The sequence below is a fragment of the Podarcis erhardii genome, assembly GCF_964252035.2.
Source record: "Podarcis erhardii genome assembly, chromosome: 2".
NCBI lineage: Eukaryota > Metazoa > Chordata > Lepidosauria > Squamata > Lacertidae > Podarcis > Podarcis erhardii.
In genome coordinates this window covers 5,516,486-5,543,527 of record NC_138498.1, presented here as the reverse complement: position 1 = coordinate 5,543,527, position 27,042 = coordinate 5,516,486, and the positions used below count along the sequence as shown (strand labels likewise).

Here is a 27,042-nt window from a genome sequence, read left to right as displayed (position 1 = left end):
TGACACTGGTGTTTTTATTGCCGACCTGCTCCTGACTCCTGCTCCCCAGGGTCCTTCCCAACCAATTGGAGACTGCACTGCTATGCCCGCCTTTGCTCCTCTCACTTCATGCCTCTCCAGGTCCTGGGGGAGAGGAGGCTGTCACAGCAGGAGGGGAAGACACCCTGGCTTCTTCACCAGCCTGACTCATCTCTGCCTCTTGGCCTCCGTCCTCCCACTTTCCTGCTTCGGCTTCGGCTTCCGCACTTCTCTTCCACAGACTCTCCCTGCTCACTAAATCCTGTTACCTCTTCAGCGTCCAATACCATCTCCTCCTCATCTGTTCCCTCTTCTTCCTCTGACCACTCACTGTTGTTGTCCCACCACCACCACTCCCTGGCCTTTGATCCTTCTTCCCTTGGGGGTTCCCCAGCTGGTGCCTCTCATGATTCCTCTGTGTCCAGCCAGTCCATGACACTAATCGTGTGGCAATTTAATACAGAACTCTGAATTTCATTGCCAATAATATTTGATGAAGACCTCAGTAAGTGGCATCATTAATGGTGCTTTCTCTTGTGTTGTAACAGTGTTCTGGAACGGTCTGTAATTTAGGTTAAACAGTAAAATGAGTAAGCTAAGATGGCCTCAGCTGCCGGCTGTGTATTAAAAAGCTTCTTTGCTCGTCCTGTGATATCTGCTCAGCAAGTAACAGCTACTCTGTTGTACAAAAAATGCTTTTAGCAAGATAAGCTTATGAGAAATGTAATCAGCTAATGCAGGAAGTATTTATTTATTTATTTATTTGTTCCTGCCAAGCACCACATGAATAGTCTATAAATGTGCAAAGGGAATGGAGCCTGATCCTGTGCAGAAATTAGGATTCAGTGCCTTAGGGGTGCACACCTCACTCTGCATAAGAATAGGGTTACTGATGCGCATGGTGACCTTGGGAGGAATCCTGTCCCTTTCCTGCGCTTTCCTTTTGCTTCAGACAGCAATGACAATTTCAGAGCCTTAATGGCTGAGCAAACCACAGCCCTCTTTAGCTCTGTAACGTCTGTGTATTCTGTGGCACAATTTCCAGGTCACGGAAGTAAAAATGTGGACTTCCCTGGGATCTGCACTACCTCGTAAACCCAAATAGGTTAGCCATGGAGAGAAAACACGGTGGTGCTTTCATTCCCCCCACTCCTTACTTCAAGTCAGGCATAGGCAAACTCAGCCCTCCAGATGTTTTTGGGACTACAACTCCCATCATCCCTAGCTAACAGGACCAGTGGTCAGGGGTGATGGGAGTTGTAGTCCCAAAACAGCTGGAGGGCTGAGTTTGCCTGTGCCTGCTTCAAGTCTAGTGCTTCCAATGCGGAAGCTGCCTTAGCAGATGGTAAGCAGAGACCGTGGTGTTATGCCACAATAGTAATCAGGAGAGCAAAAGCAAGGTACATTATTGCCTAAGATGGAAGATCCAAATGCTACACACACACACACACACACACACACACACACACACTTTTCAGTTGGAATTCCACAAAATAAATGTGTGTGTTTTTCATGGATTAGCCTGTTCCTCTCTTAACTGCTCTGTTTACTACCTTTGCACGTGTACAATTGACTTGCTTCCCGGCAGGACCAGGCCAGATAAACAACTGCAATATAATATACCAAACATATTATCGTTGTCAAGGAGTCAGTTTAGACCTAGGTTCACATCCCCACCCAGTAATGTGACACCCAAATATCAAATGTATTACTGTAGCATTCCTTGGCAGAATGGTAAGACAACACTCCCAAGCGGCAGGTCAGTGTAGCTCCTATGAAATTTGTAGGAAATTCTGCCCATTTATATACCTTATTTTTTGCGGGGGGAGGGGAGGGCTCACTAGAAAAGTGGTTCTGAAGGGATGTGATGCATCACACTGGTGTGGCAGGAGAGTGTGGCAAGTGTGGCAGGGAGATTCAAGGACAATCAATATTGTATTTTAGGAATAATTCATGTTCCTATGTAGCTGCATTGTTTTAAACTTTCTGTATGTCCCCATGATCATATTATACAGTAGTTGTGTTCTATGTTATAAATCTTTTTGTTTTCCAATGTATTTCTTATCAATAAAAAATTTGGTGTGGCACAAGCAAATTTTTATTCTGAAATTGTTGCCCAGAGAAAAAAGCTTGAGAACCACTGCATTAGAGGAATGCATACAGCTGTTTAGCAAGCATTGTGTCAGGAGCTTCCTAGATGATGAGAGCAATAGACATGGAAAGAGGATGCTGTTGGACCTTGGACCACATTTGTTTAAAGAATGGCAAGAGAAAATAAAGGTGCAGATCTTCAAGCCTGTTTCAGAAGGTCTTGCCCCCTCTTATCCAGCGTTTGTGACCTGCGCATTCGTACCTGGTAGTAAGGAAAACAACTTTTTATATGAGTTTTTGCTCTATTATCAATGTGTTCTGAGCCTCAGTGTCCTGCTTAAATTAAACCTTGTTTGACAGCACGAAGAAGTCGCACAAATCCCCATGGAAAGTGTTTGTATTCATAATACAGTGTTACAAGCAGGCAAATGCATCAGTCTTGGGAATTCAGATGTAGTGAAAGTGTGTTTGTTTGTGTTTCAGTAAGTAGCAGGGAAGTGGGAAATGACACCGTTGTTAGTGTGGGGGTAGTGGGAAAGAGGAGGAAATGTACGCAGAGCTGCAACATGCAAATAAGATAAAGCCAGTACAGTTTGCCTGATAAAATATAAATTGTTACTATGTTTTTTTAATTGGACATTCAGCCCTTGAACTTGCAACTGGTCTATGGAACCCATCTAGAGAATTCACCAGCATTAAGGATACCCGTCAACATGACATTAGAATTTTACTACAAAAGTTGTGGTTATTTAACATAATCACATATTTTCTCTCGAAGAAGGGATGTAGTAGAAATCTGAGAAGCCATACTGAAAGGGGTAGAGTCAATGAAATAAAAACTAATTGGAATATATACCTTGCCAAGGATAGTTTTGAGCACTTAAAAATATGGTTACTGAGGTTTAAAGAGCAATGTATTTATGAAAATCAGTGGAAATATACTACCCAGTAATGAAGGTCCCTGAACAGTTTACAGAATTGGACTTTAAATGAAGCCTCAGACTCCAACTAGAAATACTGGACTGATCTCACTGAATTCTCTTAAGTCTAAACAAGTGTTGTTTAAAGGGAGAAGTTCTCTAACTTTACAGAGAGGGTATTCTAGAGGCTCCTCATGTCACACTTCATGTTTTGGTTCAAAACTAAATGAGATTTACGTCAGAATTATGCAATGGCAACAGATATGCTTGGGGCACATTTCTAAAATACTTACAGATACAGGATCGCCTTCACGAATCAAGAGGGGATAGCAAAGTTTGGACTGACAGCTAGTGGTTAAAATGAGGCAAATATTGACAAGGCCCTCAAAACTGTAGCATGCTGTATGGATAGTTCCTATATATTTAGACTTCATTTTTAAAAAATGAGTGTGAAATTAAAACATTTGTATTAATATAAGCACATGGAATGGGAAGCAGGTGGTGCTGTGGGTTAAACCACAGAGCCTAGGACTTGCCAATCAGAAGGTCGGCAGTTCGAATCCCCACGACAGGGTGAGCTCCCGTTGCTCAGTCCCTGCTCCTGCCAACCTAGCTGTTCGAAAGCATGTCAAAGTGCAAGTAGATAAATAGGTACCGCTCTGGCGAGAAGGTAAACGGCGTTTCCGTGCACTGCTCTGGTTCGCCAGAAGCGGCTTAGTCATGCTGGCCACATGACCCGGAAGCTGTACGCCGGCTTCCTTGGCCAATAAAGCGAGATGAGTGCCGCAACCCCAGAGTCGGCCACGACTGGACTTAACAGTCTGGAGTCCCTTTACCTTTACCTTTAAGCACATGGTGCTGAGGAAAGTGCAATACCAATGACCTATTCAGTCATTTCCTTTTTCTCAAACTCTTGAGTAGCTAATTCAAATAACATTCCAAACTACACCTTTATTTTCATATACTGTAATTCCAGAAACAGAAGGATAGCTCTGGTTAATGGCTATAAAGAGCAAGCAAGCAAGATTCAACGCCATCTAGAAGTCTTGCTACACCGGAAAAGAGAAGTGTAAAAAGATGAATGTGGCTTCTTGAATCACAGTGGGAGAAATTAACTCTGCACACAATAGTCACTATTGCACTGCACAGGGACAGGGTTCTCCAGATGTTGCTGGACTATGAGTCTCATCATTCCTCCTGCTTGTCTTGCTGGCTGGCGCTGATGGAAGTTGGAGTCCAGTAACATCCAAACTTCTTGGGAGCAGCATCTTAAAAAGCAAAGACATCACCTTGCTGACAAAGGTCCATATAGTTAAAGCTATGGTTTTCCCAGTAGTGATGTATAGAAGTGAGAGCTGGACCATAAAGAAGGCTGATCGCCGAAGAATTTATGCTTTTGAATTATGGTGCTGGAGGAGAGTCCCATGGACTGCAAGAAGATCAAACCTCTCCATTCTTAAGGAAATCAGGCCTGAGTGCTCACTGGAAGGACAGATCCTGAAGCTGGAAGCTCCAATACTTTGGCCACCTCATGAGAAGAGAAGACTCCCTTGAAAAGACCCTGATGTTGGGAAAGATGGAGGGCACAAGGAGAAGGGGACAACAGAGGACAAGATGGCTGGACAGTGTTCTCGAAGCTCCCAGCATGAGTTTGACCAAACTGCGAGAGGCAGTGGAAGACAGAAGTGTTTGGCGTACTCTGGTCCATGAGTCAAAACAAAATAAAAAAATTCCTTCCAGTAGCACCTTAAAGACCAACTATGGTCCATGAGGTCACGAAGAGTTGGACACAACTAAACGACTAAACAACAACATCCAAACACCATTCAGACGTGGTGCCTCACCTTTGCTGCTGCTGTAACACAGGTGTGCATTGCTTTGATTTGTAGAGTTTGTGAAGATGCTGTGTGTGGGGAGGGTATTATTTTTGTTTGTTACTATGTTATGTATTTTTCTGCTTTTTTATTGTAAACTACCCTGTGCTCCTCGGGTGAAGGGCGGTACAGAAATTAACTAGGTAACTAACTACCGGTAACTTTCTGACGGTAAGAGCTGTTCGACAGTGGAACAGACTCCCGCAAGAGGTGGGGAATTCTCCTTCCTTGGAGGTTTTTAAGCATCTGTCATGTATGATCTAGTTAAAATTCCTGCATTGCAGGGGGTTGGACTAGATGACCCTTAAGGTCCCTTCTAAATCTACAATTCTCTGAATGGGCGAGGAAGCCTTGCGTGCTGGTAATGTGGTTGGAAACTTTGTTTTGGAGCCTCTTGTAATTAAAAACAGTAGCAGCTCGACTTGCGCCCTGAGGCTACGGAACCACAGAAGGGCTACCGCGCCTCCCTCTCTCCCCGCCCAAGACCCAGCGGAGCCCTTCGAAGAAAGAAGCGGTCAATTCTTTTGTCCGTCTGGACAGCGGCCAGCCCGAAGGAGCTGCAGCCCGAGAGAGAAAAGGGGGCGGGGCCAGCCTTTCGTTACTTTCTTTCTCTCGGAGCGGCAGCCGCCCAATCGGGATGGAGGGGCGCGGCTTCGCTCCGCAGCCCGGCTCCTCCTCCTCCCCTTCTGCCCAATCACGGGGCGCGGCGTCCCGGCCAGCCTCGAGCTCGGCTCCGCCCTCGGAAGCTCGCCTGCCAATCGGCGGGCGGAGCGAGCGAGCCTCGTTCCCGGACTGCAGCAGCCGCGGGAGCTGGCGAGTGGCAGGCAGGCTTCGCCGCAGTGCGAGACTGGCGGGTTCGTGGGGCGGCAGCGCCATGGAGCGGGCCCCGGAGCAGGAGGCGGCGGCGGCGGCGGGGGCGGATCCGGCGGCGGGGGTCCCCTCGGGCTCCTCTCGCTTGCCCGGCGGCATCGGCTCTGCGGAAGCCCTGGCGGCGCTGGGCGCGATCGGGCGGCGGCTGCTGTGGCTGCTGCCGGTCTACCTGGCGGGCCGGGCGGGGCTGAGCCTGGGCTTCGTGGTGGCCGGCGTGGCCCTGTACATGGGCTGGCGGGGCCGGCGGATGAGCAAGGAGCGCTCGCTGCGAGCGGCCGGGCTGTTCCTGGGGGACGAGGAGGCTGCGCTGAGCGCCACGGGGCTGGGCCGAAGCCTGGGGCAGAGCGAGCTGCCCGCCTGGGTAAGAGCTGGGCTATGCCGTTTTACATCGGGGGGGGGGGGGGGTTGGGGCTCCGGGATTCCTCCCCTGGGTCCCGTAGGGCTGAGGAAGTTCCCCAGGGAAGAAAAGGAGCAGCAAAACAAGGCGCGAGCTTTGGGATCGCAGGACTTGAGCCATGCCCAAATCCCCTCACCTTGGATGCGCTCATACGGAATATTTACGCATTCCCGGTTTCACATGCGTGGCTGCTTCGGTGGGTGTCGGTTTCCTGCTCCTGCAAGGCTTATTTTGAAAGGGGTGGGTGAGTAGGCAAATATTGGTAAAAATACGGTTGCAGGGCGGTGATCCCAGGTCCAAGAAGGGAGCACGTGAAAGTTACTTGCCCACTAAAATGTTTTCTCTGTTTGTCTGCCTTGACACACATGCCTGTACCAGCTGCCTCTGAAGCCTCTAAAGATTTGATTTTGTAAATCTTCCTTCCTAGTCACATGGAGGCTGCTTTTTCTCTGGTGCATTTATAACACCAGCTTCCTTCCATGGTGGATCTCATACATACTCATACTGTCCAGACCTGCTGAGGGGCTGCACGGTGTGGCCCCAGACTGCCCTCAGAACCTACTTTCTTGCAACAATCAATCAGGCGTCTTTTATCCTGCATAAAGTGATGCTGAGTAGTATACACTGTTGCACTCCTGCATTTTTGATGCCTAACTCCATGCCCTGCTCCATCCTTAGTTTGCTTGTGGGTGTCTTGACCAGGCCTATGGAAAGCAAAATATCTGTGGGTGAATCTCACTGCTTCTGCTGGCATCCCAGGTTTTTCCTTCCCCTTCTCCATGGCAAAGATAACAAGGAGGCAGTTAGCCTCGGGCTTCATCTGCAAAATGGGGATAATACTGGCCTATAGCAGCGGACATGCAAAGATTCTGAGCAATAGAAATGCTACGTATTATTATGCAGGAGTAGTAGTAGTATTATCTCCCTCTGCTCACCTTCCAGCTGCTTTGTCTTAGAAGGGTGTTTGCAGCCATCAGCCTGTAACTTTCCATGTTTCACTGCTCTGCATGAGGGAAGAAAGGAAACTGCATCTCGGAGTGGAAGGAAGAAGGCAGCAGCCTCTGGCTAGATGCTGTGGCTTGGGGAGAGAAGCACATGTTCACACCCTCTTGCAAAAAAAACAGGCTGCTGCATTTAGCACCCTCCTGCAATTTGTAACTGCTCTCTTGATAGATTTCCTGCTTTCTAAAGCTCTCCTTTCTGCATCTTTAACTATTTTGATCCATCATTTTATCATCTGCTTCCCTATTTAGCTCCCCATACAACTTCCTTCCAGAACCCTCCTCCCTCCCCCTTGAGGGAATCCTATTTGATTTTCTTGCTTTCCATCTCTGTGCAGTGCTTCTCTATCTGTGTAGATTAAGGTTACCAGATTTTTTCTAAGAATCCGGGGACACTTTAAAAAAAAAGAGAGAGAGAAAAAGGTTATTTTTTAAAAGTTATTTTTAAAAAAGAAGTAATATCTTCGGGTCGGGCCTGGGCTCGGCCATGCCTCCTTTGCCCTCCCGATGCTCTCCTACCTCTCCTCCTCAGCGGCAGCGGCACAGCAGGGTCAGGGCTCCCCTCTTTTTTCTCCTTCCTCTTCCTTTTTCTCTTCTCCTCCCTCTCCCTGTGTCGGCTCTGGGGTTTTCCTGGCCCCGGAGTGCCACTGGGCAGTTGGCTGGGTGGCTGGGCGCTCTCACTCCCAGCTCGATTTGGGTCGCGGGGTGTGTCAGCGGTTCCTCCAGTTGACGCGCCGGGCATCCCTAGTTCCCCCGTGGCCGTGGCCGTGGCTGTGGCTGTGGCGGCGGCAGTCTCAGCAGCCCAGAGCCAGCCTGGTAGCGCAGTTGGCTCTGGCTGGCTTCAGGAGCTGCTCGCTGCCGTGGCATTCACCATTTTGCCTCGCCATAAGTCCCCATATGATGTGTCTTGTGCTGTTGAACCATGCAACATTCATTCACTACTAATAAATCTACAACACTTAAAATATAAATCCAAGGACGAATTTTGTCCAGGGACAGATTTGTAGATCTGGGGACTGCCCCCGGGAAACAGGGACATCTGGTACCCATAGTGTAGATGCCCTTCCTGGAGACAGGTACATTTTCCCATCCTCCTATTAACTAGCTCATTCACAAATCTTGGCACTGTTTTCTGCCATGCCTGTCTTGCTTCTTTCTTGTCTTTTCTCTGCCCTCCCTTTACATAAATACTAAGGAGGAGTCGAATGAGCAACCCTGTAAGGGACAAGAATATCTAGTCAAGAAAAGGAGTAAAACAGCAGGAATTTAGTTTTTCTCTCTCTCTTTTTTTTCTGGAATCTCTGTGTGTCGCAATATTCTTCTATCTTATGTTGGTCTCTTACATGGCACCTTACATGGGCGTAGCCAGGTTTTTTTGTTGGGGGGGAAGGACTTTTGTTGGGGGGGCAGAAATGACGTGATTGGTCAGTTAAGTATTTTTATTGTTTTACTTGATGGGGGGCAAGTGATCCCCCCCCCTAAGCCCATGGCTTCTTACAAGAGAAACACACCTCTCCATACCTTTCACTCACTCTAGCTAGTATTTAGTTGGGTGTGATGGTGTAACGTTTCTGGTCCCATATCTGTGGTCCAAAAAGCAAAAAACCACAGGGGAACAGAACAGACTGCCAACAGGGATGAAAACAGGCGACCGGGTGGAAAAAGACCGCCCCTCTGTATTTTTACTGTGTCCCCTGATTTGAGTGCTGTTGTAGTTTCAGGGGATGTTCAAAGAACCTGAGTATTTGGAAATCGATGATAGTATCTTTCAGCTCTCAGTTCTGTAATGTGGCTTTTAGCACCCTAATCTAAAGTGAGTTCACAGGTTATCATTTTCCATGTGGTAATTGCTGCTCTTATGAGATAATGTGGGTGTGCATAGCTGGTGTCAGCATTATGGAATAGAATGTTGTCTCTTCAGGAAATCAGCTAACATTGGGAGACAGTTTTGGAATGTGATACCCTAGCTCTGCTCTTGCTGTCAAATGGAACTTGTGAACTTGCCCTGGGTTAACTGTAGCCTGAAACCTCTGTGCACAAGCTGAAAGATCCATATTGCTTCAGGGGCTGCAACCCTTGCTGGTCCTAAGGGGCACACTGTTAAACTAGTTCTCCAGCTGGGCACTAACACTGGCCAAAGTGCTTGCCGGCTTGCCTTAATTCCATTTTAATTGGATCTTTTGTAACTGAAACTGGGATTGCACATCACATTGAATGCTTAACGGTCACTGAAAACAACAACTGTTCAGTTCCAAGCTCCTGCAGCTCTGTAACACCCAGTGTCCAAACTTAATGGCATTTGTGGAATCCCTAGAGACGTGAAGGTATGAAAAAAAATGGGGGGACCCTATAAAAATGAAGAGAAGTGGTTAATTCCACCCCAAGTTTTCCTGTGTTTATTCCAGACTTCTAGCTGCCCCATTCCATCAGCAGAAAATGCAATGTGGAAAGCCATGATAAATTGCCCTAAATGTAGGAAGGTAGAATTAATTGTGCTGTTGCAAAGTGTAGGTGCAGCCAAAAGATGCCTACCAGGGTTGAGTTATATTAACAAATATAACTCCCAAACCACCTTGCCTCCGATTATTGGCTTTACTTTCTTTCACCTGGCTTGTTGTTCCTTGTCTCCTCTAACTCTCCTCTGCTGGAACTTAAGCTAAAAAACAAAAAACTTCTGTCCATTATGTTTTGCTTGATCAGCTTCCATCCTTCCGATCTTGTGTTAACATAATTCTCTAGCGCCTGATCATCAGTCTCAATTCTCCTTCTATGTGATGGGTGGAGTAAAATAAGATAAGGTGGAGATGCAGCATATTAAAATCTGTTGTGGCAGGAAGTGTGCTGAGGCTCCCCTTTCAGCCTAGTGTCTTACTGATAAGGAGGAAAGAAAATCTTACAGGAGATACAGAAATGTACTCGCTGCTGAAAGATAGCCTTACTGTTAGGTCCCTGGGTAAGATAGTTACTCAGTTTTGCTGTGGCTGCTGAAAATGGAAAAGTGAAATATTTCTTTTTATAGCCTGGTGCAACGAGTATGTCTTTGTTGCATAGTGGCAACAGAGGACCTGATTCTATGGGGATATAAGCAAGCACTCTCTGGTCCAAAGTCTAGATGCGACAAATGAACTTGCAGCAGGGTGCTATGTTCCTTGGTCTCCGGGAAGCTAAGAGATGGGGAGTGGGTACCTCAGAGCTATTGACTAGTATGGTTATGGGCAGGAATGGGAGCACTGGAATAAAAATTCTGTGCCAAAGTAATCCAGATTCTATGGCAAAAGAAGCTAAAATGTGCAACCTGTGCCAATAATGTAACCTGTTTAGTGTTACTTGCAGGGCCCTCCCACCCATGAGGCAAGGTGAGGCGGCCACCTCAAGTGGCAGGGTCCACAGGGCAGCGGATCCAGCCTCCAAGGAACACCCCGCCTGTTGCTTCTCCCGCAGTGGCATTGACAGCTGTGATGTGCTCCTTGGGGTCTCTGCCTCCTCCTTGGCATCCCCCCCCCATGTCACTTCCACAGCAGCCTCTTGGAGAATAGGAGGCACTCCTGGGCTCTTCCCACCCTTGTTCCCAAAGTGGATATTTATTCCCTAGCGAGGGGACACCATTATGTGGTTTGCCTTAGGTGCCAACATGTCTTGAGCCAGCCCTGGTTACTTCTATCCATAATAGGGGAGAAAGCCACTTCCGGCCTGCCCAGGAGGTGGGGTTGCGGGCATCACGCCCACCCCACGTGAGCGGGGGCTGATTTCAGCCCCCGTGAGAGCAAGGAATTTCAAAGCGTTGATCAGTTTTGATGATGCAAAGATGTTACCATATGTTGGCAGCCTGCATACTTTGAACTCTGTCTTTGTAGGATTGAGGACTAGAAACCTATAAAAACAAACTGAGATTTCTAAGTTGTCAAATGCAGTGCAGGTAGCAGTGTTTCCCCCTGTTAAAAAAAAATCAAATTGTTGCATGGAGCTGTGGAATGCAGAGATCCCTTGACATGGAAACTGAAAGGATGATCTACTGGGGCACAACAAACTCCAGGGCCAGGAAGGTGGAACTGCTGACTCTGAAACTATTGAAGCCACAATGCCTTGGTGGATATATTTTAGTATCTTGCTGAGGGAGCAGAACTGTTAAAGATGGAATAGGTTTGTCCATTTGGCTGTGGCTTTCAGCAAGAAGGAAGGTCATGTTCCAGGTACTTCGAAAGCTTATCGTCCCTTGAAATTGATTCTGTAGTGAAACTGTCAAAGCACTCATATTGCATGAAACTCGCTGACTTCACTTTGTTAGGATAATAACAATAGCCCTTGACCCAGGACAGCAGTAAACATGGGCAATACATTAAAAAGAGGGTCTAAAATTCATTCTTTTTCCTGTTGTAATTAATAATCCAGGGGTGGCAAAACTTAAGGATGGTGTCATTCTAGCTGAGATTGTGATGCTGTGCTGTGCAATAACACAATTGTCAGTTGTCTTTAAATTGAATGTCTGCAATCCTATCTAGCTTAAAACGTGGATAGATGAGACAAAGGGCCTGAAAGAATCTTCCCTAAATAAATTAGTGCTGCACAATGTCTGTGCAAAACAGCAGACTTATTTTTGTTTCTGAGTTAAGAAAGAAGTCAAAACCAGCTTTCCCCCATCACACTTTAGAGGGTTGGCTGTGTCTGTGGTGAGGAAAGAGTGGTTACAGTGTGCGTGTGCACTTAGTGGTGGAAAATAAAAACGATTCATTGCATGCCATAAATGGAGAGTTTTCTGCTTTTGCTCGTCGCTGCACTGATGACATCAGGCTCCTAAGTTTGCTCACAGATGCCCAGAACTTGAACTGCTGCGCTTGGCCAGCTTCATTTGCTGAGGCCTTTGGGTTGCAGTTCTAACATCTGGAATCTTGTGTTAAAATAACCGCTTGCGTTAAAAATATGCAAGTTTCATTCCTAGGAGTAAGTGGCTTGAATTGACTTTTGGCTTACTTGCCTTTTATAAGAGATGCCTGAAAGTCAAAAGCAAGGGTGTCTGGGTGTTAAATCTCTGCTGGAAGCATGTTCCCACAGCATGGAGTCAGCTCTAGTTGTGCCTTTGTAACTGGGGAAAAGCTAACATCACATCTCTGGATGACCTCTGAACAAGCTGTGAAAGGAGAGCCCAGGTGGTCCTTAAGAAGAAGAAGAAGAAGAAGAGTTTGGATTTGATATCCCGCCTTTCACTCCCTTTAAGGAGTCTCAAAGCGGCTAACATTCTCCTTTCCCTTCCTCCCCCACAAACAAACACTCTGTGAGGTGAGTGGGGCTGAGAGACTTCAGATAAGTGTGACTGGCCCAAGGTCACCCAGCAGCTGCAGGTGGAGGAGCGGGGAATCAAACCCGGTTCCCCAGATTATGAGTCCACCGCTCTTCACCACTACACCACACTGGCTGGAGGCATTCTAACTCCATGTTGCAATTTATATCAGCCCAAGAACCATTTAGCACCAAAGGAGGAGGCTGCTTTATATTGGGCCAGATTGTTGGTCCACGAAACTCACTATTATCTACTACAGTTGACTCTCCAGGAAAATCAATAGTCATGTGGCACCTTTATGACAGCATGGAGGTCTGTTGCATGAAGTGTTATCCTGAGGTTGTATTTTCTCGGGGATGTGGGGAATTGTAAACAGTGAGGCCGGAAGGAAATGTAATGCGGAAACAGTGGTAACTCACAAAACCAGTTTTGGGTGGCAAGGCATGGGCTCTCCAGGGTCTCGGATAGAGAAGGGTCCTATTACCTCAGGAGTGGGGAATCTCCTTCAGCCTAAGTGCCTCACGTCTCGGGACCACATTCCAATGGTGGGTGAGGCATGAAGGAAAAGTGGACAGAACAGTGGAGGTGACACTTACCTTTTTTACAGTAGGCTTCATTTCATCCACACCCTCCTTCCAAGCAGGTAAGAGGCATTATTGCAGTTAAAGGAAGCCTTCCAGCCATAGAGAGGCTCTGGAGGAGGGTGTGTGGCCTGGGGAGAGTCCCAAGGGTCAGGTTGATGGGCTTGGAGAGTCATATTTGGCCCACTGGGTCTGAGGTTTCCCACCCCTGTATTTATCTGGTATTTTTAACTGGAAATGTCAGGGATTGAACCTGGCACCTTCTTCATGAGAAACATGTGCTCTACCAGTGAGCAGGGTTTAGGATTATGGTGTTGTGCAGCCCAAACATGTTCAGATTTACTTGGAAGCAAAATCCCACTAATTTTACTTCCGTCTAAGTATGCATACAGTTGAAGCTTGACATCGTTTCTTAAATGTGATGAGAGCAAGTTTTGCTACTACTACATTTCCCTCCTCAAGCCTCAATGGCTGTGCTTCCTGCATCCCTTCTGTTTTTCCCCTATTGGCTCTTCAACCCCATAGCTCTTACTGTTCTGATCCACCCACTGCGTGCCTGTCTTCTCCTGCGAACCCACACCCCACACCGCTGTGTTTCCCCAGCTCTTACACCCTCTCTCTCACTGTACTCCTTCCTGTGGCCCAGCAATAATTAGGGTAGCAATGCCTCCCTTTCTCTTTGGTCAGTTTTCCTTGTGGATCCACTTTTGCGAGAAACCCTAAAGCTTTAAAACCTGCAAAATGTCTTGTGTGATTTTAAGTGGAGATGCATTATCTTTTTCTTGGTAATATTTTTGTGTGTGTTGAGAGATAGAGAGAGGAGAGAGATAACTGGATCGGACTTGAACCTTTGCAGCTAATAGGAAGCAGCTAGATTGGGTTCTGAGTGTTTAAACCAGAAAGCAAGATATTATCTTATTTTGGGGCAGGAGGGGGAGAGGGAAACCATTCTTGCATGTTTTGAAAAAATAAGGCTAGTCAGAAAATGTTCTGAGACTGGCAGCCGCACAAAGAATTCTCTGCATTAATAGTTCATCTGGGCGGCAAGCCCCTTTGCAGATATGACAGCATCCTTTCTCTGATGGATTTTCCCTCTAAGCCGGGATTAGCATGGGTCTGTCCAAAATGACCCATTTACCTGGATCTAATATTGTTTTATTATTTATTAAATATGGATATTGCCCTTCACCTGAAGATCACAGGGTGGTTCACAACATTAAAATACAAAATGAGAACACACAATACATAATAAAAACAAGATAAAAAACAAAGCCTCTCCTACGAACATATTTAAAAAGCCATAGAATGATAAACAGCTGAATGCCCGGTTGAAGAGAAATGTTTTCACCTGGCGCCTAAAGACATGCCATGAAGGCACCAGGTGAGCCTCCCTGGGGAGAGCATTCCAGAAGCGGGGGGGGGGGGGGACATGAAGAAGGGCCTCAGGGGATGATCACAGCATCTGGGCTATGGGGAGAGGCGGTGCTTGAGGTCTTGTGGTCCTTAACTATTAAAGGCTTTATAGGTCAAAACCAGCACTTTGAATTTGGTCCAGAAGCCAGTTGGCAGCCAGGGCAGTGTAATATTCTCAAACCGTCTTGCCCCAGTGAGCAACCTGGCCGCTGAATTCTGCACTAGCTGAAGTTTCCGAACCATTTTCAGAGCCAGCCTCATGTATAATGTGTTGCAGTAATCTAACTTAGAAGTTAGCAGAGCACAGAAGACAAAGTTAGGCTACCCCTGTCCAGATAGGGGAGCAGCTGGGCCACCAGCCAAAGCTAACGGGAGGCACTCTATCTTCTGAACCCACACCTTCCCTGTTCCAAGATTGAACCAGGAGGCTACATATTGTTTCATTTAACTGCAGAACCTTGAAGAACCAGTAACTGTGTGAGATTTGCTGGTGTGCCATCAGAAATACCGTATTGGCCTGAATATAAGCCTCACTTTCCCCCCAAATTCTGATCATGAAAAGTTAAAGTGTGGCTTATATTTGCAACCTTACGGTATGCAGCCAGGACCGTGGGGTAAACAGTGGCAGGAGCGTGGCAAAGCGGTGCCCGCCCCGTGCCTTAAGGCTCCTAAAAGGTTCACCTGCCTGCTGTATATCTGCATAACTCACTGCTCTGGACACACCTCCACCCAACTGGGCTCCCTTTCTGAAGAGAGCAATTATCTGTCCATTGCAATGATCCAGTTGAGTTACCTGTGCTTTCTCTGCCCACCCACCTTGCAGAGAATATATTTCTTATTTCCATGAGTCACTTCTGTAGGCTTTCTTGCTTCCAGTCAGGGAGCATACCTAGTGGATGTGACTCTTTGGACCAGATGGTTTCTTACTCTTTTACACTGTGAAAGTAAATCTTTTCAGCAGTAAGCATAGAGCAGCGCCTCCAATTTTAATTCAGAAAAATAATCTCCGCTATCAGAAGTTTAGAAAATCTCAGATTTGTCTCCAAATAGCCTTTGTGCCAAAGAGTTGGATACTTTAAGGGGAAGTTGGAAGGTTTTTAAAACTGATATTATAGCCTTCTGAGTTGCATGGGATGAGTAAGAATTGTGGTTTTAAAAAGCACAACTATCTAAAGTCTAAAGTCGGCGGTTCGAATCCCCGTGACGGGGTGAGCTCCCATGGCTTGGTCCCTGCTCCTGCCAACCTAGCAGTTCGAAAGCACGTCAAAGTGCAAGTAGATAAATAGGTACTGCTCCAGCGGGAAGGTAAACGGCGTTTCCGTGCGCTGCTCTTGTTCGCCAGAAGCGGCTTAGTCATGCTGGCCACATGACCTGGAAGCTGTACGCCGGCTCCCTTGGCCAATAAAGCGAGATGAGCGCCGCAACCCCAGAATCGTCCGCGACTGGACCTAATGGTCAGGGGTCCCTTTACCTTTACCTATCTAAAGTAGGGGTTAAATGTAGCTGCTAGCTGGGGCCAGTGCAAGGGCTCCTCCCATCTCCTCCCCTTGCATGCCCTCGGTCAGATCTGGGGGTTGGGGTCAGGAGAACCCCCATAACGGAACGCAAGGAGGAGAAGGGAGGTAGTTCTGTTGGGCAAGCCAAAATGTTTGTGCTGATACACACACACACACTTTTGCAAGCAAGTCCCCCGAAGTTACTAGGTCAGCCTTTTTTTAATGAGCTTGCCTGCCCACACATACATATATTATTTAGCTATTTGTAGCATATATGGCCTGAAAGATTTTAAAGATAGGCCAACTCTTCTAATTTTATGAGAACCTCCCTGCCAGATTACCTGGAGGCTATTTTGGTCACATGCAAGCAGGCAGGTGGCTGTTACCGAAGTGTATTATTTGGCAAGGCTGGTAGTTTAGATCCTGTTAGGTGCCTGTCTAAGCAGATCAAAAATCTCACAGTATAGGAAATAGATCGCCTTCTCTGTGCCACGGAATCTGTCTTGGCAGGCCTAGCAGCACTGGCATTTGGGGAATGCTTCTGTCTGACTCACCACCTACTCCTCACTCTGTTTTCTCCTATACAGGAAATGCTGCTTCTGCTCATTTTAGGGCCACACGATTAAGAATAGTGGGTGTAGCATTTGGGGCAGGCTGTCGAAGGGAGCTTCTAAATATAAGCCGGTCTGGCATCTTCCTACCATTTTTTTGAAGACCTTCTGAGCTAGATGCCATTTGCAGCTAAGCTTTAAGAAGAAATGAATAACACTTCCGAGTCAGTGTGAGCTGTGTTTACGGGAACTAGTGAGCCGTTAGATCGAAACGATGTATACTCACATCTTTCTGTATGGAGCCAGATACTGGAGACATTTGGCTTAGGACTATGCCAACTGTATTCAGGGGTCTCACTGTGACCTGTGCTTTGCACACAGACCCTGTCCCGCCTCCCTAAAAGACTTCCACTTGGAAGAGGGTGGCAGAGTTCAGTGCAGAGTGACTCAGGGCCTGAAGGACCCAAGCAGGCTTTGTTTTTTGCCTTTTTTATGCCCTGGCTTGATGAAAAAAAGCTCAAGGTGGCTGATACAAAGTGCTCCATTATCTGAGCAATGTAAAACGTTACAAATGTGCCACTAGTCTTGTAAACGATAACAGCTTAGTCCAGAGGTCAGCAAATTTTTTCCCAGCAGGGGGCCAGTCCACTGTCTCTCAGATCTTGGGGGGGGGGCAGACTATATTTTTTTTTGGGGGGGTGAACAAATTCCTACGCCCCACAAACAACCCAGAGATGCATTTAAAATAAAAGCACGCATTCTACTCATGTAAAAACACCCGGCAGGCCCCCCCAAAGAAATTCAGAGAGATGCATTTTAAATAAAAGGACACATTCTACTCGTGTAAAAACACACTGATCCGACCCCTGGGCCTTAGTTTGCCTACCCGTGGCTTAGTCACTAGTCTTGTAAATGGTAACCAGGGTGAAAGGGAGCCTGTCTGCTGCAGTGGTTGGAGTGTTAGACTAAGGCCTGGGAGGCCTGGGTTCAAATCCCCACTCAGCTTACTAGGTGATTCTTAGTCCAGTCACACTCTCTTTCAGCCTACCCTACCTCACAAGGTTGTTGTGAGGATACAGTGGTGAAAAGAATCCATTCCGCGAGTCTGTTCGTCTAGCGGTTTTTTCGTCTTGCAAAGCAAGCCCATTGACGGCTTAGTGGATTAGCGCTATTAGGGGTTTAGCGGCTTTTAGCGGCTTATTGGATAAGCGGCTTAGCGGCTTAGAAAAAGGGGGGGAGGGGAAAAAAACCACAGGAACTCGCAATACATTTTCGTCTTGCGAAGCAAGCCCATAGGAAATTCGTTTTGCGAAGCACCTCCAAAACAGAAAACTCCTTCGTCTAGCGAGTTTTCCGTCTTGCGAGGCATTCGTCTTGCGGGGCACCACTGTAAAATGACAAGGGGGGGGACCTGTCTACCACCTTGTGCTCCGGGCAGTAAAGATGGACTGTAAAAATAAATACATAAAATAAAAGAGCAGTAGCAGAAACACTCTGCTGAAACACTCCTGTAACTTCATTGAGACACACTGAATGCCTTTAAGAAATAAAGGAGACCTTGCGTGGCTTTCTAAATGATTGCAGACTTGGACTGAGGCAGGTCCTTCAGTGGGGGCGGGGCGGGGGGGGGTATTGCTTGTTTGGACCAGGAGGAATATACTTGCTTAGTGAAGGTGAGTACAAATTTACTTTTCCTCCTCAGTTTAACAGGAGTGACTTTGAGGTAAGCTATTTGTTTCACTGCCACTTGTGTGTACGGAGCCCCCAACCCCCTTCTGCCTTGCAGTGTTCTGGGGAGGGGGCTGTTCAGAGCGCATTCATTCGTAGGATGAATTCATTCCCATGCAAGTTGCACTTCCAGTTGAACTCTTCCCTCCCCTTCCACTTGCTCCTTTTGCCTCGGACCTCCTTGGGGTAAAAACATCTTGCAGAGGGGTCAGGAGTGCATGACAAGGGGAATTTCAGTTGCTTCCTTGTGAGTAGGTCATTTTAGTGCCTCCTTCACTTAAAGGGCAGTGTCCGCCTGACTCACTCCATCAGTGCAAAGATTTCTGCTTGCATAATGGACTTCTATTCCCTTTGTCTCTCCACATGTGCCCTGTGTCCTCTGCAAATCTGCTCCAGAAGGTTGGGGTAACCCCCAAAACAGATCTGGAGGGAGAAGTGGGGGAGTTCCATCACGCAAACAAAAATCCCTGTGCAAACCGAACTACAGTAGTTAGTTGTATATATCTTTTGGGGGGATAATCGTTCCACAAAGTGATACAGAAATATGCAGCTAGGCAATGGTTGTCACAGCTTGTGAGCCAACCACCTGGCACTCCTGTTGCCACAATAAGATTTGAGGGTGGGCTTTCTTCAGTATTGTCCAGAGATCATATTGTGTTTCGTTTTGTACTGGCTGAAATGACAGCATATGCAGTTTCCGGCCGCGGTGGGAGAATAGTTGGGTGGAGCAAATTTCCGAAAAATCTGTACAAAATTTAACCAACAAATGCAAAGCCCTTACAATTAAGTAGGGACTGATTCCCAATATCCTTATTAAGGCTGTTAACTCCTTTAGCTGCAAATCTGTTGCAATAAAAAAGAAAGAAAACTAGACTGGGGCTGTTGGTGTAATGGGACTGTTAAGTAGACGTTATCTTCAAACGATGCAACGTTCAATTGTTATGTTCTGCTCAATCTGCCAGATTAGTTTTTGGAATGATCTGTCAGTGGAATAAATAAAACATTTACTCTTTGAGGTGCCACAGTATGCCTGCACACTGCAACATGTTCAGAGAGGTGATGTGTTTGAATACCTAAAAAGTGTTTATGCATTGAAGCCAAGGAGGGGTGGAAGATATTGTTGTACTGTATTGTTCCCTGTATAATTCCCCTAGAGATAGGTTTTTGATGGCATGGTAGGGAGAAAGCTTGTTATTTATGGGTTGATGGGGATAAATCATATTGGGTTTCAGGGCCGGCCCACCTATGAGGCAAAGTGAAGTGACTGCCTCAGGTGGTAGAATCCACATGGGCAGCAGATCCTGAAGTAGATATTCCTTCCCTCCTTGTTCCTGATGTAAACCGTCCGTCACCCTTCCTTCCCTGGAAGGAGGGAGGGGGCATCATTTTGGGGTCTGCCTCGGGTGCCAAAATGTCTTGGGTCAGCCCTGTTAGGCTTCTAGGTTTTCCTCTAGCAGCCCATGGATCAGACATCTCTCCATTAGGTCTGTATTTTTGTGACGGCCAACAGTTTTTAGCAAATATGCTTAAGTCTGTTGTTTGTTCTTAGTCATGGGCTGCTCAGGTCATTTGACTTTCTGAATTTGAGAAAGCCTGAAGCAGCAACGTTCCTGCCGTTCTCCTTTGTGAGATGACTGCATGAGGAAGGCAGATGTTTGCCCACCAGCAGGCCCGCCCACACCACATATCCAGTGATCTAATATTGTCAAGTGGCACTGCAGCTGAAGTCTCTGCAAAAATCGATTTCCTTCTGCACGTAGCAAAGCGGACTGAGTCGAGCATCTGCTTCTGGTGCATTTGTGGTACTTGCGGTGATGACCAGCGCAGGCATATGACCACAGACCCCAAACTGCAAGAACGGTTCATCACGTGGCTTCTAGCTCCTTGCTGCTATCGCCTTACAGTGCACTGTTCCGAGGCAACATGGGGAGGTGGCCAGAAACAACTTGCCCAGAACAGTGTTAGGTAGTTGATACAGGAGCTGAAGTGTGATATCCCGAAAAACCACAGTATTTGTTAACCTCAAAAGCTACTTGTATGTTCAGTTCAAGTTTCTTCATTTAGGAAAGCAAACATCTTGACAAGTTATTCAGTCCCAGAACAAGCCCAGCCGGTTTGGAAGTGGACCTGGACAAACTTTCTATTTATTTTAATAGCTGTGGGGCAGAGTTAAAAGGAGGAGGCTGGGATGCAGTCTTTGTGAACCATCTTCAGCATTGCACTGTTGCATTTAGTTGGGTTATTCCTCTCCCTGCAACCAAGCTGGTTGCCAAAATTTGGTGGGCAATTTAAGTATACCAGGTTTATTTATTTAGATCATTTCTGTTCTTCACATTTCCAAGGCAATCTCTCAGCAGGCTTAAATAATCAAGTAGTAGAACATTGCAAGATAATCAAAACAAAACATTACAAGGGAGACTCAGATGCAAATAATCAGTTCAGTCTCTCATGCTGAGAGGTATTAAGCAACTGTAGAACACTCTTTTGGTTCATGAAGGGGCTTTTGACCCAGAAGGGTGAGGGAAGGCCAATTATCCCAGTTCCTCCCACCTGCAATTCCTGTCATTCCCCCCCCCCACTACCATTACAATCTGCTCTGGAGGGTTAAGAGGCAGTAAATATTCCTTTTTGAAAAAAACCAGAAGCTTTCCTATTGGGACTCAAAGATTCGGATATTCCTAAAAACATAAGAGAGATCTTCCTTTATGCCACAGTGGCTGCCAGGATGCTTATTGCATCAAATTGGAATAGTGACAAAGTTCCTTCAAGGATAGAATGGACTCAAAAACTGGTTGAATATGCGGAGTTGGATAATCTATCTGAAAAAATGAAAAATAAACCAAAACTTTTATTTATTTCAAAGTGCGAAGTAGTTAAAATATATTTGAAAAACAGTTGTCGCAGTCTAAACTCTGTTGTAGCATTCGAATAACATCTGTAGTAGTTGGTAGTAAGAGTCCGAGACCACAGACAATTACCGGTAAATATTTATTTCTCAAAAAAAGAGAGGGGGGGCAGTAGGAGGGGCTGTTGGGGGGGGGTTGGAGATAGATAAAATTGCCCTCCCCTTCCATTAGTGAGGGCTTCACTGGGTCAAAATGTCTTTTGTATCTCATAACTAATCAGTGGGTGCATTCAGACATGGGAATTATTGTGTTCGTTTTCCTGATTATAATACTAATGCTTTCTATCCCGGATTCTAACCTTCCTTCTACACTGCATTGCCTGTTGCTTTATGGAGCTTTGATTGATGTATGCCACCATGTCACACTAAGTTTTAAATGGTGTGAAATAACTATATGCTGAACATTGCATGAAATTTCATTGCTTGAAATTACAACGTAAAAACTCCTAGTGATTTTCCAGGTTAACAGGGTTGCAAATGTTGCGGGGGGGGGGGGGAGCAAATATCCTGAAATGAGTGCTAAACTCCTGATAGACTCTGCTAGTTTTTCAGAAGTGGTTTGTATGTTATGTGAAAGATCACACACACAACATGAAAATGTTCAGGTGAGGAAATGTCGGGAAAACAGAATAAAGTGCTGCTGCCTGAATGCAATGAGAAAGCTTGTGGCTGTTGTGTGTTAAGTTGGAGAAGAGGGAAGAGAGAAATTGCTGCATGTTAGTCTATTCCCAGGTTTGGCTTATGAAATACTATAGCAGTTTTTTTAATACTTTATTCTAGCAAACTCTGAGGTTTTTGGAAACTTACTGGTATTTTCCCAGTGAGAAGATAATTAATGGACAGGCTTAACTGAAAAACAGCTCGTCTTCTACTCCTGATCTGCCTATTATAATATGCAGCCACAGGGGGATTGTATTTTAGGGCACACATTCCATTTTCAACTAAAAAGTCTTAAAAGTCTTGCCGGTGTACACCCTGGCTCTGGGAGCCGGGGACAGCACACAAGTGTTCTAGAGAAATGACCCTGGACTATTGTTTTTCTATGAGCAAATTGTTTCTATTTTACGGGGCAACTTTCAAGTATGCAGATGCCCACCTGCAGCTCGGGGTGGCACAGTCTGGAAAGGCCCTATTGCTTGATTCTCCTGCACATACAAACTAGACCTCTGCCATCCGAGTTCACAGAGGAGGTGTTATAGCTCAGTGGCAGAACACCGGCTTTGTGTGCAGAAGGTCCTGGCTTGAATTGCTGGCCCCCCCTGGGACGATTTGGAAAGTCTCCTGTCTGAAAGCCTGGAGAGCATCTTCCAGACATTGTGCAGACAGTATTGCTTTAGATAGACCAGTGGCCTGACTCTTCAAGTGGAGTGTGTCTCCCTGTCTCTGTGTTGCTCTTTTGCCACACATGCCATTCATGCACACAAGCAGGAATTAACATGAGGGCAGCCTTCAAGTAGCTGCTTGCCTGTGAGGAGTAAGGATTGCTTCCAGCCAACCAGATAGAGAAGCTTTGCGAATGTTCTGATTAAAAAAAATATATATTGTTCTTTCAGGGGACAAATGGCAAACAGAGATGTGTGCTCGAGTCAAACACTTTGTAAGCTACATGCATTTTTGTATTTGCCTCAGTGCTTGAGAGTTGGCATTCTGCTGTGTTAACCCAACATGGTATAGTGGTTAAGAGTGGTAGACTCGTAATCTGGTGAACCGGGTTCGCATCTCCGTTCCTCCACATGCAGCTGCTGGGTGACCTTGGGCTAGTCCCACTTTTCTGAAGTCTCTCAGCTCCACTCACCCCACAGAGTGTTTGTTGTGGGGGAGGAAGGGAAAGGAGGATGTTAGCCGCTTTGAGACTCCTTAAAGGGAGTGAAAGGCGGGATATCAAGTCCAAAATTCTTCTTCTTCCTCTTCCTCTTTTTCACCACCCATTTAGGAGCAGGTGCTACAGCTTGATGCTTAAAATGTTTGGCTGGAATGCCTACAAATTGACCTACTCTTTTCAAGTGGTGAGCTTTTGGAGAACAATACGTCCTCCAAGTGATACACAAATCCACAGTGGGAACTCTGTGTATGTGTGTTACGAGAAAAGGAATGAGGCTTGATTTTAACCGCGTGCTTTTTATATTTATTGAGCGTCATGCATTGATTCTGCATTATTCTGGTATAAATAGGTTGATGGAGCTCCGGCTTGCTATCCCTTTGCTTGAGTGTTGCTTAGTTTCCTTTCCCAGAAGCAGATGGCCCTTCCTCTCTTCGCTGCTTCTCTGTGTGCTTTCTGCCTTTGACTCATGTTTAATTGGAATAACACATTAATCAGGTGCTCTGAGGTGACAGAAAACAGTCCTTCTCTCACCCCCCTGGCCTGCTCTCTCCAGATCTTTTCTTGCTAAGCTGTGGGGTGACTCTTTTCCACCTGGGGGAACTGGGGGTCAGATTTATATATGCACACTTTTGTGTATTGTATTGTACCGTTGTCTGTTTTAGGGTGTATTGAACTGGGTTTACAGCTGCCTTGAGAACTTTGGTGAGTAGGTGAGGCAATAGGTAAAGGTAAAGGTACCCCTGCCCGTACGGGCCAGTCATGTCCGACTCTAGGGTTGCGCGCTCATCTCGCTTAAGAGGCCGGGAGCCGGCGCTGTCTGAAGACACTTCCGGGTCACATGGCCAGCATGACGAAGCTGCAGCTGGCGAGCCGGCACCAGCGCAGCACACGGAAACGCCGTTTAGCTTCCCGCTATAAAGTGGTACCTATTTATCTACTTGCGCTTAAGGGTGCTTTCGAACTGCTAGGTGGGCAGGAGCTGGGACTGAACGACGGGAGCTCACCCCGCTGCGGGGATTCGAACCGCCGACCATGCGATCGGCAAGCCCTAGGCGCTGAGGTTTTACCCACAGCGCCACCCGCGTCCCATTGAGGTGAGGCTATAAATACTTCTAAATAAGGGGAGAGGGGATACTTTAATTCTGTTGGGATTCGGCTTTGATATCCAGGGTTGTTTCTTTCTCAGCCCCAACAGCAACAGTGAAAGACTGCTACCGTCTCTTTGAAAGTGTTTCAAGATAATGGAAGAGAGCTGTTGTCATGTGATTGGTTTCCATTCTGCCTCTGTATGTGCCACGGGTGGGGAACAGGGTGTCCCACCAGTTCATCTCACACAGCACCTAAAAACTGTGGATACTGTGTTCAGGACAAGCCCAATACATTTTGGCACCTGAGGCGAACCACAAAATGGCACCCCTCCTCCATTCCTGTCAGGGAAGAAGGGGAGAATGAAGGGCTACATCAGGAGCAAGGAGGGGGTATGAATTGTCTCATAGGTGGGTCGGCCCCAACTGTGTTTCATGATCTAGGACTTAACATGAAAATCAGTGCATTCCAAACTCCAGATGTGATCCCCATGCAAATTGCCTTGTTGAGAAGAGAGGGCCTTTTAATGCTGGCCCTGTTCATCCCCGTGGCAAAAGTCTGGGTGCTTTATTTCCAAAGTGCTAGTCTTACTGCCAAGGAGGATCTTGCTGCTATCAAGAAGCATGTCTGGCAGCCCCCTCTATCCCTAACCCTCGTATCTCCCTTTCCCACTTCTATATCAGTAGTTCAACAGTATTTTCTTTAAACAAACATTCTGCAATCCTTTATGAAGACCTCTGACCCTCTCCTGTTTTTCATTTCCTTAATCTTGTGTACTTAATGCCTGTTTTGCCATCTGCAACACAAGCGTATTTTCAACACACTCTCCCTTCTGGGTGTTGCACACCGTCTGGTGTGTTTAGCTGTGCCCAGTAGTGGCACATATCTGGCGTGCATGCATGCAAATATGATGCGTCTTAAAACCAAAACAGCAGGTGATTTTCCTGTCAGCTCCTGCCCACACACACACACAGTACAGAAATAACAGAGCCCTGATTACTATGGAAGGAGGAAGTGGGTAAACTGGGTACAAAACCACTGGGTTAAAATAAATCACCCAGCTATTGAGAAATAAGCATTATGGGCTTGTATGGTGATGTAGATGGCTTGCCTTTGAGCTGCAGTTGTATCATCTGTCCTTGAATGTCTGCAGCAGGTTATCTTAAATAAGCAGTGCTGTAAAAAGCCTTTCTGTCCTTGGTCTTTTCTCTCTCTTTCCTACCCCCCTCCGCTTCCCGCCTGCAACCTTACTATTTCTCTGCACAGAGAGGAAGCGGAAACAGCTGCCCAGGGATGTTCCCTTCTGGCTTAAGGAGCCAGGATTGCTGGCTCCTCCCTCGCCCAAGGACAGTGTGGTTTTCTTCTATTGCTCTATAGATCTAAAAGAGAGAGAGAAATTACTGCAGGCGCATGGATGACAGCCCGAAAAACAACTGTACTCCCCCAGCTGGCAGCTGTGATAAGAGCGAGGAGCATACTCAGCCAGGGAAGGGGATACATGCAGCCTCCTTTGTAAAAGTTTGGCTGGCCATGCTGCTTGCATTGTGTACTGCTGAAGGCCTCACACCCATGCAGAAGAACATAAGGTCCCTTTTGTCCAGAGGATAAAAGCGTCTATTGACTTGCTCCCGTCCTAGTTCTCCTCTTGACAATATTATAGAGAGCAAATTGACCTCGAGTAGCTGCTGTACATTCAGGGGCCATGATGGGACAGCACACACAAGGGAGAACCTCTTTTCTTATATTGGAGTGATACAGCTTCCCCAGGTGGGCAAAAGGGACTGAATCTCTGCTGCCCTCTTCACATTCTCTTCCTCACCTCCCCTTGCCCATTTTCCTGGGAGCACATGAAACTACTATACTGAGTCATGAAGGTACTTGATGCTGAATACCATCCATCTAGCCCAGTAGACTTAAAGGTCTTCAAACTGGGGCTTGCTTTTAACTCAAGCCTGCATTGAAAGGGGGGGGGGGCTTCTTAATTCTTTGACAGATGGGAGTTGTGCTGCTGTTCAAACCCTCCTTCGACCAGCCTGTGACCTGGCAGTGTGTTCTGACCCACCAGTTAAAGACCAGTGATCTGACCCCAGTATGGGCTATTCTGACCGTTATCAGTGTGCTCTCCAAGCATTGATTTAGTTTATCTCAACTCGAGTCCTCAAAGCATCATTTTCATAAATCTGTACATTTTAGGCAGCAGTGGAAATAAGACCCACAACCACTTTTGACAGAGCCACACAGCCTCTCCCAGTTACAATCCATATGCTTTTTCAAAAAGGCAGACTGAGAGTTGGCATGAGAGCTATTTAAAGATAAATAAAAAGCAACACAGCTTTTGCACTGCATTCTTAATCACCACACTGTTCTGTATCTGATGGTCTGATATAAATTAGGTCCTCTGGGCTGGAAATGCACCACTGCCTTAGATACCAGCTTGACTCTCCAGCTTGCTCCTTCTTATTTCTTCTTTCCTGGGGAGAACCCCCATTGCAGCTGGCTACAGAAGGAGCTGAAGGACAGCCCGGAGCTCCCATCCACTGACCAGAGGACCACTTCCTGATGGGAAACTCTGCGCCTTGCCCCTCTGTGAGGGCCCTGCTGGTGTGGGGTGCTATTTGTGGAAGGTTTAAGGGCAGAGATGGGGGACCTGCATGGCCCTTCAACTGTTGTTGGACTCTTAATTCCCACTAGTCCCAGCTTGCTTGGTCTACAGCCAGGGATCCCAGCAACATCTAGCTGGCCAAAGGTTCACCATCCCTGGTTTAGGGCAAACTCTTCTTTTGACATTGCTTTTCTTGACCTTCTTAATGGTGTAAAAAATTGTGTGAGCTGCTTCAAGGCTACAGTGGAATGTAAATACGGAATAAATATGAGCTGTGCTCCAGACCAACAGTGAACTTTTTTGTGTGGTGGTGGGTGGAAATTGAGCTGCATCTTTCACACATCAGTCCCTACTTGTGTTGCCTGCTGTATCAAAAGCAGAGAGCAAGAATGAAAGAGTTCAGGGTCTGTGC

The 27,042-nt window shown here is 46.6% G+C and overlaps 1 protein-coding gene across 1 annotated transcript in view; it reads left to right on the top strand.

Annotated features, from left to right (window-relative positions):
- Positions 1-5,762: 5,762 nt before the first annotated feature.
- Positions 5,763-27,042, top strand: part of ESYT1 (extended synaptotagmin 1) — a 57,673-nt gene continuing 36,393 nt past the window's right edge. Inside the window, exon 1 of the mRNA XM_081844347.1 lies at positions 5,763-6,134. Within this exon, the coding sequence (XP_081700473.1) occupies positions 5,778-6,134 (357 nt within the window). The 5' untranslated portion in view covers positions 5,763-5,777. The remainder of the gene's footprint in view (positions 6,135-27,042) is intronic.